Consider the following 17,798-nt stretch of genomic DNA (forward strand, 5'->3'; position numbering starts at 1 on the left):
GTGTTTCTCCACATTCCTCCTTTAACAGTAAATATACCAGAATGAATGGCTGCATGCCTTAAGTACTAGGCATGCATTTAAGATAGTGCCTGAGACATAGTAAGTGTTCTATGGTGGAAAAAGAAATGAAAGAAAAAAATGAAAGGAGGAAAAAGAAATCAAAAGCTTTACAAGACACAAAAATTTGTGTGTGTGTGTGTATTTACAAGGAACAAAATTAGTTTAGGGAGTAAACTCTAGGTGGCCAATCATTGCACATGTCTAATTATGAAAGAATGATTTTATAAAACGTGTGTTGAAGGAATTACATAGAAGGAAGAGTCAACAGGTTTGTGAGAATTCTTTCCTTGTGCTTGTCTCTAAAGATGGCTTTGATAAAAATGCATGCTATTTGTTCACTTACTGGTATCTGATTAGTTTATTCATCATACATAGACATGTAAGGAAGGCTACTGTGGTACACAGAAATCATACATTAAAGCAAGTCCAAATTAGTGATAAAACTGAGTTCCCTTTGTGTTTCATTTCCATCTACCTGTACTCAATTATAAACAAGCTTTCAAAGAAACCTAACCATTAGCTGTTAACTCATAATGACTTCAGAAATCAATCCCTACACTGTCACTGACATCTCACTAACAGGTGCCTACTCTGCAGAGTTTAGATTGAAATGAAATGAGAAAGTGAAGCTTTATAACACAAGCCTCTCCTCATTCTCAGGCTTGTCACAAGAAATTCAAATGCACAAAAATATCCATTTTAACATAAACAAGGCATAAGATTTGATCTATATGTTTAAAAGAGATGAGAACTTTTTTTCCTTGACTATGACTTACAGTCTACTAACTAAAAGTAGACAGGGTACATTCTAAGATCCTATTTATCGTTGTCAAAGTGGACATAATTCAAAGTTTTGAAAAAGTTTTCAAAAAGGAAATGTAGAAAGTAGAGCCAAATTTTGCTTTAGCTACTGAGAATTAACATTTAGGTATAAATTTGAGAGGTGTGACATCATCTCTTAATTAGATATTTTTTATGTTCTTACAGTACAAACATGAATAACATTCTGAGATTAGGTATATCTATATTAAATCTATTTTGCAATCTCCTAACAATGGTTTCTAACTATAATGTAAAACAACTATGATCAAGGGATTCATGGAACTATTAAAAAATAACTTAGATCCTGATTTGAAATAACATCAAATGAAAACTATTATTCACAAATGTGTATACACTTAAGTTTCTATGCTTGCATTATGTAAAAAAGATGGCAAAAGCCCTGCAATATGATATTTAAAAATAAAATGAGAGGAGAAGGTAAGTAGACAAGATAATGGTATAGTACTCAAGGTAGAATGATTTTTCCAATCACACACTCTACTTACTTACTACTTAGGTTTTTAAAAGATGAGACAAGAATGACCCATGAGATTAACATGAGTGTTACAAATCTTCAAGTTAACAGCAAAATCTTCTATAGAATAAAGTTTAAAACAGTGAGATCATGGACCTAGCTCAGCAGTAAAGTTCTAAACTCACACTTATAAAGTACTGAGCTATACAATAACATTTTGGTCAGTGACTTAAAAGGATTTTTATAGTAAAAAATATCATGCCAAGTGCTAAACAAATCATTAAACAAAATAGCATGGTTATCAAACCAATTGTGTCCATTGGGATTTTTCCTTACCCTAATTTTAACATAACTCCATTAAATCAAATAACAATTTTTTAACTACTTAATGCTATGTAAGACATTAAAATCCTAAAGGAATTGACTCCAGGTATTTATTATTGCCATAAAAAGAGGTTTTATAAATTTATTTTGCTTTCTCTATAATGTACATATACAAGGTATATCTAGTAGCAAGGTGTAATTTTCTTTTTTTTTTATTGTCAAACTGATATACAGAGTGGTGCAAAGTGTACTTTTCTAAGGCCAGGGTATTTTTCATTTCCTCACAGTTCAAAAAGTACACAGTTCAAAAACTGAAGCTAAGTGATCAGTTGCACGCTTACTGAGAAAAAAGTACGTACACACACACACACAATATTTACCTACTTATATTGGTTACAGTAGGAGAGAAGAAAAAGGTTAGCATGGAATAGAATAAACAGTAAGGGGTAAGTGGACTTTAAGACTATGGGGGGAAAATCAGCAAAAAATAACTGACACATGGATCTGTATCAACAACTGAGAATCTATCAGATTACCAAAATAAGGAAAAGTTATTCCAAGTAAAAGAGAGATGACACTGGCTAAGCTATAACCAAAGACGAAAACCACAAATAATCCAATGCAGACAATAGAAGGAGTTTAAAAAGCAAACAACAACAACAAAAAAAAAGACAAAACAGAAGAGGAATGCAGAGGGTAGGACATTACAGGTTTTGCTTAGCAAGTCAAGCTATATGGAATGCACAAGATTACTTCATACTTCTTTTGAAACTGTTGTTTGTGTTTACATAGATATTCTTAAATATGGAAGCCCAATTACAAATGAAGAAAAACTTGTTTTCCTTTCGTCAGTGCTTTCCCAGTTAGTATCAAGAAATCTGAGTAGTACTGTAAATGTGGCCTACTGGTCGAGTGCTTGCCAAGCATGCACAAAGCCCTGGGTTCAATTCCTCAGCACCATATAAATAGAAAAAAGCCAGAAGTGGCACTGTGGGTCAAGAGGTAGAGTACCAGACTTCAGCAACAAGAAGCCAGGGAAACTGCTCAGGCCTTGGGTCCAAGCTCCAAGACTGGCCAAAAAAAAAAAAAAATCAAGAAATCTGAATACCAATCAAGCAATATTTACGTCACATGGTTGAGAAAGCTTAGCTTTAAGGGAATGGTAAAGGATAGTTTGCCATAAAATTTATAAAGCAGAAGAACAGCATGAACAAAAAGAAAAGTTATAAAGACATGTTGTTCAGGAAAGAAGGAATAAATGTGTTAGGAAGATAAGTCCCTTATTGGGAATAATTAGTACAGGTTTAGGCAAGTCATAGCAGAGCATCACAAGGCCCAGTAGCTATACCCTTATGAACACATAAGATGATGCTAAGTGAAATGAACTCCATGTTATGGAAACAGTTGTAACTATTTTCAATGTCCTATGTGTATCTGTAGCTTCTATTATTGATGATGTTCTTGTATCACTTTCCTGTGGTTGTACCTACACTATCTCTGTAATCTTATCTGAGTATATTGGAAACCGTGTATTGGAAGTAGGAAATTGAATGGGAATACCAAATTTGAGAGACACAGGGTAAAAAAAGACAAACAACTACAAAAGCAATACTTGCAAAACTGTTTGGTGTAAGTGAACTGAACACCTCCGTGGGGGGGGGAGGGGGGAATAGGGGGAAGAGGGAAGGGGTATGAGGGACAAGGTAACAAAATGTACAAGAAATGTATGCAGTGCCTAACGTATGAAACTGCAACCTTTCTGTACATCAGTTTGATAATAAAAATTTGAAAAAAACAATTTCATGACATCAGAGACATTAAGGTGAACCATGTAATTACCAGGGAAAAAAAGCCAATTATATAAACAATGCAAGAATGAATTCAACGGCAGGATTTTTTTTTATCAAAAACATATATGTCAAAACTGAACATTGGGGGCTGGGAATATGGCCTAGTGGCAAGAGTGCTTGCCTCCTACACATGAAGCTCCTGGTTTGATTCCCCAGCACCACATATATGGAAAACGGCCAGAAGGGGCGCTGTGGCTCAGGTGGCAGAGTGCTAGCCTTGAGCGGGAAGAAGCTCAGGCCCTGAGTCCAAGGCCCAGGACTGGCCAAAAAAAAAGAGAAGAAATGAATGAAGAAATGAGCTTCAAAATGTGCTTAAAAAAAAACAAAAACTGAACATTGTCTTCATGATGCTGTGAGCAAACAATTATAAATATAGCTGTCAATATTAACATTTATCCTAAATAAGAAAAACGTATGGTTTTATACAAAATTCTATCAGATATGCAACAGCAAAAGAAAAGAACTACATTAAGCTACTATATTATAATTTATGACAAGTTTGATTTGGCAAGTAGTACAAAGCAACAGGTTATATATTTATGTAATAACTAGAAATGATAGCTCATGAATTAAAAAATATTCATAAACTGTAGGTCATGATTTACTGGATCTCATCTGTGAACGTGTATGAAAAAATATGCGAACATGAGGTCATATATTATTCATAATAGTAAATAAAATTTATACTGCTTCAATTATATGTCATGAATTTAAATTACCTTTATCTAGTTATATATACTATTTCTTTCATTTTTATGATTATATTAGAGAAAATTAAAAAACCAGGTAAGTAGAAAGAGAGGCATTAACAAAAAGTAAAAATGACAACATAGTTTCATTTTAAGACTTTTGTCCCTAGGAAAGATGAGATGACATTCATGAAGCAGTTAATAATGTGCCTAATTTTTAGCAACTGAAATGAGATCATTTCACCAATTCCATATGCTCTACAAAAGAAATTATTAACATTTGTTAGCAAAAAATGGGTTATTGGAGAGGCTAATGCAAGAGCAGCCCAAGTTCAAAGCCAGCCTCAGCTACGGTGGTGGACTATGTCAAAAACAAAAACTAAAAAAAATAAAAAAATAAAAAATAATAATAAAGTAAGTCATTAGAGATAAACATGTACCAAACAGTACAAGAAATGTATCCAATGCCTAATGTATGAAACTGTAACCTCTCTGTACATCACTTTGATAATAAAAGTTTGAAAAAAATAGGTTAAAAGAAGCCATTCATTTAAAAAAATCATTAGAGGTTTTTAAAGTAAGAAATGCTGAATTTAACAGAAAACAAAGCAGATTTAATTCTTTTGCCTTGGATATTTTCCAAATAAAATTTCATATGTATAGCCAAACTGACAACTATCCCTCATATATTAAACAATGCCTTTACAAACTTGCTTGGCTTTATATCTGATCTTATCATAATCAATCTTACACAAAATTTTATTAATTGTTATCCATCAGCTCCTTAAAGACCAAATTAGAATGCATAGATTCCTGCAAAGCTCCCCTATTTTGCATTCTTTGACCTACTTCCTGTTTTTCTTTGTGCTTCCCCCCAATACTCCTTTATCCATGCCTTCCTTCTCTGTCATCTTCTTTCTTTGGTGAATTCTTAGCAGATCAATATTTGGTCAAAAAAGGAAGAGAATTAAATCACTAGCAAAAGTTACTGTATCCATTTAGTTAATTCTAATTTCCTACAGACACTCCACCCCCAAGGAAATCCAAGGTATTTCCCCAAAATGGTCAAAATTTTACTGTGTTCTTGGGAAATTTTCTTGGCATGGACAACATTTATTCAAAAGAAAGCCTTTGAGAATTTTTTTTATTCACACAAATCCAGGACATACAGTCCAATGCTCAGTGCACAAAACATAAAATTAAACACTTGATAAATGAAATTTATAAAAAGAAAAAGTGCATTTACAACACTAATGTGGAGTAAGCCCAAAATAGAAGAGAATACTTCCACTTGCTCACACTTCTTGCCAGGCAAATAGATTTACTCTCCAGACTGGCAAATGCAAGACTAGAAATTAACACGTTTATTTTGTGTTTCCTATCAATATTCCAGATAGCTTCAAGGGATTTAAAGAGAGAGAGGGAGGGAAGGGGAAGGAAAGAAAAATGAATCCCTTCTACAGAGGGGAGATCCTTCCCTGGTATGTTATTTATATTCATTAGCATTCATACTGTATTTTAGAAACACAAAGAATCACCATGTCTCCAGTAAGGGAAAGTGTATCTAATTCTACCTATGCATTTTCTCACAAATTAGATGTATCAGGGTATGAAAGGTTGATTAAGTTGAACTAGGTAACCAATGATGTTAGTAAAAGATTTTCTGTAGGTCATTGAGGAAAAAAAATCTTTGTCACATATAATATATAAAAATATTGCAACCAGGAAATAATCAGTCTGACCAAAATCTTATAATCATTGTATACTGTGAGAATGTAATGAATCAAATGACATCCCAGAATCATAAAAATGTTCTTAAAACCAGCAAATTAGCTTTATTTGCTTTTTATCTAAGAAACAGTACTTTGAAGTTTGAATTAAAAATGACAACCTTTCCTAGAGTTTCTTTACTTAAACCAGAAAGTGCCTACTGAAAATCCACTGAAAGATTGCACAAAGTATTAGTACAAATGAACAATAAAAAAGTGAAAAGAATTCATAAATTTCAGCATACTTGGAGAAAATGGAAAGTAGTGTGAAGTCTGAGTTAGAAGATATACAAAAACTATAGTCACAAGGAATGGAATGACATGAGGAGAACTAGGCAATTGGACCCAAAACCCTCTAAAAGACTCAGGATCCTGGTACTATTGAAGATTCTGTGACGATAGGCTCAACAATATTCTATCCTCCAATCAATCACAAATACTAAAACAGGACCTCCCATTCCCAAAGAAGAGAAAATCAGAGGTTCACTAGCCAAACTAGGAGGCTTCATGTACTTCTTATATATACTTTAAGACTCCTCTCTCTCTCTCTGTATTATGTATATATAGGTATATATATATGCATATCTGTATATATACATATATATATATATATTTCATTCCAGAGGGAAAGGGACATGTCAGAATTTTTTAAATATGTTTAAAAAGTAATCTCTTAAAAAGAATGAAAAATAAAAATGATGGATACACTGAGAAAGGAAAAAAAGAACTAAAAATACTTCAACACATCCCATATACAAATATTAGAAATTCTTAAAACTGAATGACATTGTCCCATTTGTAAGGAAATGGAAGGACTTGGAAAAAATTATACTAAGTGAAGTGAGCCAGACCCAAAGAAACATGGACTCTATGGCCTCCCTTATTGGGAATAATTAGTACAGGTTTAGGCAAGTCACAGCAGAGCATCACAAGGCTCAATAGCTATACCCTTATGAACACATAAGATGATGCTAAGTGAAATGAACTCCATGTTATGGAGACAATTGTTATATCACAGTTGTAACTACTTTCAACATCCCATGTGTATCTGTAGCTTCTATAATTGATGATGCTCTTGTATCACCTTCCTGTGGTTGTACCTACACTATCTCTGTAATCTTATCTGAGTATATTGGAAACCGTGTATACTGGTATTGGAACTAGGAAATTGAAAGGGAATACCAAAATTGAGAGACACAGGGTAAAAAAAGACAAACAACTACAAAAGCAATACTTGCAAAACTGTTTGGTGTAGGTGAACTGAACACCTCAGGGTGGAAAAGGGTAAGGGGGAGGGGACAGGGGGTATGAGGGACAAGGTAACAAACAGTACAAGAAATGTATCCAATGCCTAACATATGAAACTGTAACCTCTCTGTATATCAGTTTGATAATAAAAATTTGAAGGAAAAAAAAAGAAATTCTTAAAACTGTGAGCAAAGAACATGAAGAAAAGGAAACTGACCAAGATCTAACTCTCTCTCTCTCTCAATAAAGGATAAAGTGATTATCAAATTCATCATCCCAATTTTATCAATATGATATATCCTTGCCACAAATCTTTCCAAATCATCATTCTGCTTATCTATAGTACTCCAGCTCTCAACAATTTTGCTTTAGAGAAAAAAAAAAAAACAAGAAATGCACTCCTTTCCTATCCTCTATAACCCAGGCTTCCACAAAATTTCTGTCTCCTTTCTAATCTTGAGAAGATTCTTTCACCACTGTTTGCTATGCAGAACCCTGAAAATTGAGGATCATAGTTTCTAGAGCAAGAGGTAACATACCTAAAGAGACAATGTGAAATCTAGGACCTGTTTCATTCAAGTCTACTGTGGTACATCTCTCACCTTTCATTTCTTCCTTAACTTTTAGTGTGGCTATGTAGCATAATGTATAAGATCATGGACCATTCTGTTGGATATACCTGAATTAAGGCTCCAATTGTACTATCTCCTTGATATAACTTCTATTTCTTTGGTCTTCGTATAATCCTCTTTAAAGAAAATATAATTATACCTCCTTTCTTAGTACTATCATGAAGTGTCAAAATAAATGTAAACATGACTGATTTTTTTATATTTCTTCTACCAATCATGCAATATCTAAATACATTTTACAACTAGTAAAGCAATATAATATAATATGGCATAAATTGTATTTGTTCAGAGTCATATACTGAAGCTCTAAAACCTAAGGTAATGAATGATACTTGAGGTTTGTTAATAAGGTTTAGATGAGGTCATGAAGTTGTAATGGGTTTATAGCTTCAGAAGACACCAGGAATTTTGCATAATTGCACATGCTTGTATTCTCTCTCCCCTCCTTTTTTTTCTTCTATATGCCATTTGATGACAGAAATACTGCATTCTAAAAGCCAGGAAGAGAATCTTGGCATATAAGTGAATTTGGCATCTATGAATTCCAGCCTCCAAAAACCATGACAAAATAGATTAATATATGTTTTTAAGTTACTCATTCTACAGTATTTGTTATGGCAGCCTGAGCAGATTTACACAGGTAACTTTGGAAATATTAAAAGGCTGGTATGAAGGAACTTCTCTTCTTATCCATTTTTCTAACTGATTAGTAAAGGGATGTTAAATGACCCAACCATCCTAAAGACTAAAAAATAAGACCATTCTAACTTTAATAGACATTTTAATTGGAATTATGTTCTTTAACAACGAAGATATTAATTAAAGAATCTCTTCAGAGGCTGGGAATGTAGCTTAGTGGTAGAGTATTTGTCTAGCATTTATGAAGCCCTCGATTTGATTCCTGAGCACGACATAAACAGAAAAAGCTGGAAGTGGCGTTGTAGCTCAAGTGGTAGAGTGCTAGCCTTGACCAAAAGGAAGCCAGGCACAGTGCTCAGGCCCTGAGTTCAAGCCCCAGGTCTGGTTAAAAAAAATAAAATCTCTTCAAAGATTGTTTCAAGACAATCGTTCATATTTGGTTCAATGACATTTTACTGGTTAAGACAAATGCCATTTTCTCCTGGATCTCCTCTCCAGCAGGCTAGCCTATGTGAGCCCTGTTTTCTGGAACTCTGGCTTCCTGTTAGGTTTGGGTAATTTCCAAAAAGATCAGAGAGAAGAGAGAATTGCAAAATATCTGTTTCCAATACTCTTCTTACTCCTTCACTGTAAACTTCCCATGACTTAACTGTGGCTCTCAACCAAAGGGTAAAGATCCTCTCAGTATGTCCACGCCTCCCCCTTGCTTTCTGCTTATTGATCCTTCCTTCTTGTGGCCAAGGTAGGACTAATATTTAGATGCCTTTCCAACTCTATCCTCCTTTGAACTCTCTTGTGGTTTCCTCTGCATGTTCAACTTTGAAAATAGCCTTTTTGAAAATAATACCTATTCAAGCTGTCCTATTTTGAGTATACCATTTGCTTCCTGATGGGACCACGATCAATAAACATTTTTACTCATGCAGCACTCTCAGTTTAAAATACTTTCCTCCCTTCTGTCTAAACATCAAGTCTAAACATGTTACCAGGCATGTTTGAGTGCCACTGCCCTGCTGTTAGTTTCTCTGTTTCCATCAAAGAGAGAATAAACTGTTCACTATATTTTACTCCAAAAGAATACTATGTTTAAGATAACACATACACACACACACAGAGTGAGCATGCGCTCAAGAGAGAGAAAGAAAGCATATATATTTAAATGTTTAAGCATCATACTTCTAGAACAGTAACTTATACATAGTGCACACTTAATAACCGATAAACATCTATAAAATGAAAAAACATATACTTTAAATAGGGAATGAAGACATTTTTAAATAAATAAATGTCGCTATGTTTATAAGGATTTAAAAGACATATGTATAAAATATCCTTGAGGAAAGTATTCATGTTGTTTCATAATTTTTATATACTGCATGTTTCAATATTTTGTATGAAAGTTTATTTTAAAAAATCAATAATTTGTGCCAGTATAGGTAGTTAAAGGTTCCACTGAAAAGATCATGTGTTTTATAAACAAATATATCAGTGGTAGACAATGGTTCTTCCTTGTCAATGTTTCAAGATAATTCATATGAGAAACATCTTCACATGAGTAATAAACGTCAATCCGTTGAGAACTGAAATAAATGTTGAAGTCCAATTTAAATCAAGATTTTTAATTATCAAGAGAGACTAAGCTGGGGCTGAGGATATGGCCTAGTGGCAAGAGAGCTTGCCTCGTATACATGAGGCCCTGGGTTCGATTCCCCAGCACCACATATACAGAAAACGGCCAGAAGTGGCGCTGTGGCTCATGTGGCAGAGTGCTAGCCTTGAGCAAAAGTAAGCCAGGGACAGTGTTCAGGCCCTGAGTCCAAGGCCCAGGACTGGCCAAAAATAAATAAATAAGCAAGCTGGGGCTTTAAACGCCCCCCCCCGCCCCCCGGCTCCATGTAGATGGCCCCCACCTGTTTAAGTCTGAGCAGAGTACCTGTGTTTCCTAGGTAACTGGCACACCTGGAAGCAGTTACCTTTTCCTTCTCTGAGGTCAGACCCAATCCACCTGGCCAGATCTCCCATCTTTTCCTATATAATCCGGCTCAATACATCCCTCACTCTTCTTCCTATTCTCTCTTACTCTCTCTTGCTATTTTCCCTCTTTTTCCTTTCTTCCTTTTCCTCTGTCTCCCCACACCTCCATCGTGTGTGGGCTGGCAATCTGCTTCCCCCCCCCCCCACACACACACACAATAAACTCATTTCTGCCTAAACCATGTGGCTGGTTTCCTTTCTGGTGAACCTTACTTCTGGTGCCATGACTCCGTTAATCCACCTCCCTGACCACCCCTCCTCCGACCAAACTGCCAAATGCCTCAGTAAACTCACCTGGAACTTCTCACCTTTACCATTGTTGGCTATGCATCCACCACACAATCTCCTCTCAGAGTCTGGTGAATGATTCCCGTCTATAGGTCCTCTATCTGATCACGCCAGAGGGACCCCCTTATGCTTTTTGGCCAGTTTTCTCATTTCAGGGATGCCTTAATTGAGAATTTGACTACATCCAGGATGCCAGGGACCTCCCTCTAGGTTCCCTCTCAAAGGCTAGCCATTCTGGGTTTGATCTACTCCACAAGCCAAAGGAAAAAGTGGACAGCTTTAGAGAAGTAACTCTGACAAGTATTTGTGGTCAATTCCTAATAAGTTACAGCCCATGCCTCATGAGACTTTTTCCAGGCTTCATTCAAGGACTGGCATCCACCACCATGGGACAGCTGCTGCTTGCTTTCTCCTGCAGAAGCAACATCTCCACCTTTCACCCCTAATGTCGACACCCCTTGTCAGGAGGAAGTAGCCAGAGAGAGTTGTCGCCCTTTTTCATAATTATTAAAGGGCCTGAATGTAAGCCCTCCCACCCCTGGGAGGGCTCGGTGCAGATGCCCCCCACCTGTTTAAGTCTGTGCCCACTACCTGAGTTAGCTAGGTAACTGGCACACCTGGAGGTATTTACCTCCTTCTCTGAGGTCACATCCAATCCACCAGGCTCTCCAACCTTTTCCTATATAATCTGGCTCAACACAGTCCCTGGCTCTTTCCTTTTCTCGCTTTTATTTCCTTCTTTCTCTCTGTTTCCCCATGCCTCCATCTTTTATGGGCTGGCGGTTTGCTTTCCCCCCAATAAACTCCTATCTGCCTTAACCATGTGGTGGGTTTCCTTTCTGGCAAACCTTACACGGCCTATTTTAAACTTAAATGACAAAAACTTGAAAACAGATAATTTCTGTAGAGAATTTACCCCTAACCTCAAGGAAAGAGGTATCACTTTCGATAAGTACACAATTACTTTTATTACTATATTAATATAGTAACCTGTAAACATTTCCTTATACATGAAATTTATAAAGGCTTCTACTAAGGATTGTTGTAGGGAATACAGCTGACTCCATGTTGATTAGGGAAACATAGTAGGAAATGTTGGGGGGAGTAGATTATGTCAACCTGAAATGGCTTGCTTAACTTGTTCGTTGCTTGCTCTACCCTCTGTGTCAAACTCCTGTGCCAAGCTTGCTTAACTTGTTGCTTGTTCAACTCCCTGCATCAAGCCCCTACATCTGTGCTATGCTTTTACCTTTATAAACACCAATTTGAGGACTGCTCAGACTCATGGTGTTTGCTCCTGAGTCTGCACTGTGTCCTTGGCGGGTCAGCCCGCTTTTCACTGTCGCAGTTCAGTTCCTGAGTCTGTGCTGCGTCCATCAGTTCACTTTATGCTTCCCCAATAAATCCATCTTTTTGCTTAAGACTGTCTCTGAATGGTGGACTCTTGGAGGGACAGGGAATCCCCTCCCTCAAACCCCATAAAATTTCTAACCCCATAAAGGATTAAGTTACCAATTTAGAGCTAATTGTCTTCAACAGTTTTTTAAACAATAAGGAATAGCAATGTACCTGATATTTGTCATCATTTATGTGTATCTTTGTTAAAGTGTTTGGTTCAAAGGTTCCTATTTGGACCTGGTGGCTAGGCTCTTTTAAAGAAAAGAAAACTCCTCTAGGATAAGAAAGAATTTGTCAAATAGGAGGCTTTTACTTAAACTGGTTTCTTTTCAAGACACACCATAGACTATTCAAAAAACAGAAAAGGGTACAGGTAGATTTTGAGATTATTTGTAAACTGTTAACCTTATTTAAAAATCACAAACTGGACATTTCCAAGTAGCTTGTGAACCTGAGCTCAACTAATCTGAGCAAAGGGGCAGGGCCTGCTGCATTGGGAATAAATAGAGGACAGACTGTCTGCTCTGTGTGCATGCTTGCTGGATTTTTGGCTGATGGTGCACCCTTCTATGCAGAAGCAAATTATTTCCATGTCTATCTTTGTGATTCAAATGGTTCGTGAAGAGCATATTTCTAACACTATGATATATGCCATAGTTTAAAAAAATCACTAAGTTTTCATACCAATTGGAAAGGCAATGGCTATATTCTTAATACGTGTCTGGAATAAATTATTATTGATATATACTAAGAACCCTTCTCTTCCTGAAAACAAAGATTCTCAAATTTCAGATTTTTGTTTCTGACATTTGTGCTATTTGTATATACTGAGGGATCTTGAAGGAGGAACATAAATACAAAATCAACTTATGGTTCATATATACTGTATTCACATAGCCTGAGAAAATTTCTAGTAATTGTATGCATGAAATGCAATGTTGTGGAATAGAATTTTCCACTGTGATGTTACAGCACAATACAAAACATTTCAGGTTCTAGAGCATTTACAATTTCAGATTTGGGGTTTAGGGACATTGAATACATGCTTAATGACTTTACCACTTATATTAAAATATGTTGAAATTTATCACTAGTATTTAAAACATAAGATATTAGGATTTACAAATTTAAAGCAAAAAAAAAAAAGCTGCAACATTTGTACGTAGTAGTAAGTTCACTTTTTAATAAAACATGTCCAAAAAAATCTTGTCTCACAATATTCACAAAATTATGCACTATAAGCTGTTTAAAAAAAAAACTTAACTTTTTTTTATATTTTCCTCCAAAATTCAGGCTAAGTAAAGCCAAGTAAGGTGATAGGTGCTTATAATCACAATAGTCAGAATGTTAAGGCAGAAGGAATGTAAGACTAAGGCCAGCCTGGGCTACTTGGTGAGTTTCAGGCCAGACTAGTTATGTGGCAAGATCTTTTCCCAAAAAAAGGGGTGGGGGAAAACCTGAACATTCAATAAATATTCTTTGAGTATCTTTTCTGTTTGGCACTCTTCTTACTTAGATTGAAGATACACCAGACAAGCAAGCAAAAAAGTAAAGGCCCTACTCTTGGAGAACCTACACAGATATGGAAAAGAGATTATTTATATTGAATTGAAATGCTTCTTATTACATATGCTGGTGCAACTTTTTCCCATTTTACTAAAGATTAAAAAGGCTGCCATCCGTCATTCTATAAAATATGCTTTTGCGGCAAATATGCTTTTGTGGTATTACTTCAACAATTTTTACACTTAAAATTTATTTTAAAAAATTAAACCTGCAGAAGACATATTCTAAGTATTTTAATTATGCTTTAACTATAATATAATACTATTAAACAAAAAAGTCAATAAAGATAATTATGCCACAAAATCCATCATGATAACTAGCAACAGAAGGGAAAGGATATAGAGATACAGAAACAACATATGAGCATGATTAAAATCAAGTGAAAATGGAAAAATAAAATCGTCCCTTATCCAAAATATTAAAGTTAAAAACTAGACATGGAGTATGTCTATCCCCTCAGGAGAAGACAGGCATACATGTTCCACAGACACTGAATTCAGAATCACATATTCAAAGCAGTGGGAGTATGAAGAATAATTAGCAAGCCTAAAACAGGAAAACCCCAAAGGTTATTCTAAATGCACTTTCTACCAGAAACAGAAAAAAGAAGATCCTCCAGATCAGAGACCAGAAAGGAAAACAAACAGAAAGTGCACTTCCCCCAAATTCAGGAACCAACACAGTATCTCCTACATTCCCTGGCAAAACTGTCTTTACAGACTGAAAAAAATAAATAAAATAAAAACAACAAAAAACTCCTATCTGCAACTGGTGATTAGGAGATGGGCTTCATTTTTATAATGAATATTTTGTTCACCATATTAAACTACTGAAATTACTAAAAGTCACTTTTGTTGATATTCTCTCTTAAATCTGCCTCTGTTTAGATAGTTACTGATTTCCCCCAACATTATCATATATCGCTGATTACATATCAGTAACACATTCCAGTATTTGGGATTCTAAATACAGGATGAAACAAAATGGCAAGTTCAAGTAAAAACAGGAGAAAAAAACATACCTTTAATTTGGATCCATGAGGTATCAGTGGTGATTCATTCTGTTTTGGTGGAATATGCAGCTCCCATTTTCCATATTCCAGTTTTTTGTATGGGTAGGAAAATGGATTCCAACCATCTAAAAACAGATGAAAATATCAGTTTCAACAGCTTCACAGAATACTGAATTTTACGTAAACAATAGTATATTACTTATTTATATGAAATCAAGCTTCCAAATATACATTATTAATAAATTTCTACTAGCCACTTAGTAAATATAAATTTCTAAGTCATCTGAAAGTCTCTATTTTGCTTCCTAAAATTAAGTGGAGACTACAGTATTTTCAATTGCACTTTCAACTTTAATACTTGCATAAACAAATAAAATATAAATGAAGGTACTAAGTAGGCTCTTTTGAAAGAAATACTATCAACAACAACAAAAAAATAATATGAGAAAAATGAAATTCAGTCTAGACAACTTGGTAAGACACATGCCCTGGTAGAAAACAAGATGATTTTTTTTAATTAACTGTAATTATACGCATAAGATAAGAAAGTTTAGTTGAAACCTGAAGGAATTCCTAAAGTAAGAAAGGTAGGAAGTCAGATAAATACATGAGGTAAAAGAAAGCTGTACTATAGATCCACAAATGGAGCCATCCTACAGAGTAGTTCAGCTGGCACATGTGAAAACTTCATATAAAATATGGGTGCATTAATAACCAGCCTACATTATTTAATAAGTGGTGCAGGTATAATCAGCTATCCCTACTTAAAAATGAAATAATCTAGACTTAATACTATCCCTAACTGTATTTAAATATGTAGTAAATTATTTTAAACATTAAACATCAACATTAATACATGTTCAAATATCAAATAAAACTATATGGTATTTAAGGAGAATAATGTTTACAGTCTTGAGATTTAATTAGAATTTTTAAAGAAGACTCAAAAATATTCTACTTAAATTGGAGTTTAAAAAAAACACTGATGTTTGACCACTGTAAACTAATCTTTAAGGGGAGAGTCACATAGAAAGGCAAGACAATGTACTCATTGGAAAAACACATTTAGGAAACCACAAACAAATACATGAACACTGCATGTCTGTAGAAATAAAGGAAACCAAGAGAAACATGAACAAAGATTACATTCCGAGAACAACATTTCTTTACTTAAGGTGAGTGGAGGTAAGTGGTATATATGCAGATATTAGCTACATTACTCTGTATTTGTTTATGTCTAAATACTTTATAACATATATTTTCCTTGACATAGGACAAAACTTCCTTAATAAAGGCCCAAAATGCAACAAATCAAAGAAAGGTTGGACAAATGGGACTGCATCACACTGCAGAGCTTCTGCACGGCAAAGGACATAGCTCGCAAGATAAACAGAAAACCCACAGATTGGGAGAAGATCTTTACCAGCCATAGAACAGACAAAGGCCTCATATCTAAAATATATGTAGAAATAAAAAAAAAATTCCTCCAACACAAATCCTCAGAGAAGCAATGGCCCCCTCAACAAATAGGCTAAAGACCTAAAAAAAGACTTCTCAAAGAGGAAATGAGAATGGCCAAGAGACACGTGAAGAAGTGATCTATATCACTGGCCATAAAGGAAAAGTGAATAAAAACAACAGTGAGATTCCACCTCACCCCAGTAAGAATGTCCATTATCAGGACAACTAACAACAACAAATGCTGGGAGGGATGTGGCCAAAAGGGAACCCTATTACATTGTTCAACCACTCTGGAAAGGAGTACGGAGATTCCTCGGAAGGCTATACATAGAGCTCTCCTACCACGCAGCAGCCCCACCTTTGGGCATCTCCCCAAAAGATTACAAGCAAGACCACACTAAAGCCACCAGCACAACAATGTTCATCGCAGCACAATTTGTCATTGCTAAAATATAGAACCAACCCAGATGCCCCTCAGTAGATGAATGGATCAGGAAAATGTGGTATATACATACAATTGAATTCTATGCCTCTATCAGAAAGAATGACATTGCCCCATTCGTAAGGAAATGGAAGGACATAGAAAAAAGTATACTAAGTGAAGTGAGCCAGACCCAAAGAAACAAGGACTCTATGATTTTGCTCACAGGGAAAAATTAGTAGAGGTTTAGGCTAGTCATGGCAGAAGATCACAATAGCCCAGTGTCTATGCCCTTATGAACACATAAGATGATGCTAAGTGAAATGGACTCTACGTTATGGAAACAAGTGTTATTTAATTATTTTCAACATGACATGTGAAACCGTTTTTTTTCTCTTGTATTCCCTTCCTGTGGATTCAGCCCCACTATCGCTGGATCTCCTCTTAGTACTCTGGGTACTGTATATATGTATATTAGAACTAGGGAAGGGAAAGGGAATACCAAAATGGAGAGACAAAGGATAAACAGACAAACGATTCCAAAAGCAGCAATACTTACAAAACCATTTGGTGTAAACCAACTGTACAGCTCAAGGGGAGAGAGGGAAGGGGGGAGGGAGGAGGCCAGAGTAAAAAGAAGGAGGAAGTAACAAGTTGAACAAGAAATGTACTCACTGCCTTACATCTGAAACTGTAACCCCTCTGTAATTCACTTTGATAATAAGGGGGGGGGGGGAGAGTCAGGAGATTCACTTTGCAGATAATCACTGACATTAGATTTTCAACCAAGCAAGGGGAGACCCAAGAATTAAAGAATTATGAAGCTCTTCCTCATTTACAACCAACTCCATTACCCTGTGGTATTTAAGGACATTCACGTTCATTCTGAACAATGAGAGGGGTTACTGTAGAAATAAGACAATATTTCAGGCTAGGAATATGGCTTAGTGGCATGAGTGCTTGCCTCGTATACATGAAGCCCTGGGTTCGATTCCTCAGCACCACATATATAGAAAAGGCCAGAAGTGGCGCTATGGCTCAAGTGGCAGAGTGCTAGCCTTGAGCAAAAAAGATGTCAGGAACAGTGCTCAGGCCCTGAGTCAAAGACCC

At 35.6% G+C, this 17,798-nt stretch overlaps 1 protein-coding gene across 1 annotated transcript in view; it reads right to left on the minus strand.

The window, feature by feature from the left end:
- Window positions 1-17,798, minus strand: part of Gbe1 (1,4-alpha-glucan branching enzyme 1) — a 224,410-nt gene that overhangs the window by 139,134 nt on the left and 67,478 nt on the right. Inside the window, exon 3 of the mRNA XM_048346430.1 lies at window positions 14,816-14,931. Coding sequence (XP_048202387.1) covers window positions 14,816-14,931 — 116 coding nt within the window. The remainder of the gene's footprint in view (window positions 1-14,815; window positions 14,932-17,798) is intronic.

This window comes from Perognathus longimembris, chromosome 5, assembly GCF_023159225.1.
Source record: "Perognathus longimembris pacificus isolate PPM17 chromosome 5, ASM2315922v1, whole genome shotgun sequence".
NCBI classification, from domain to species: domain Eukaryota; kingdom Metazoa; phylum Chordata; class Mammalia; order Rodentia; family Heteromyidae; genus Perognathus; species Perognathus longimembris.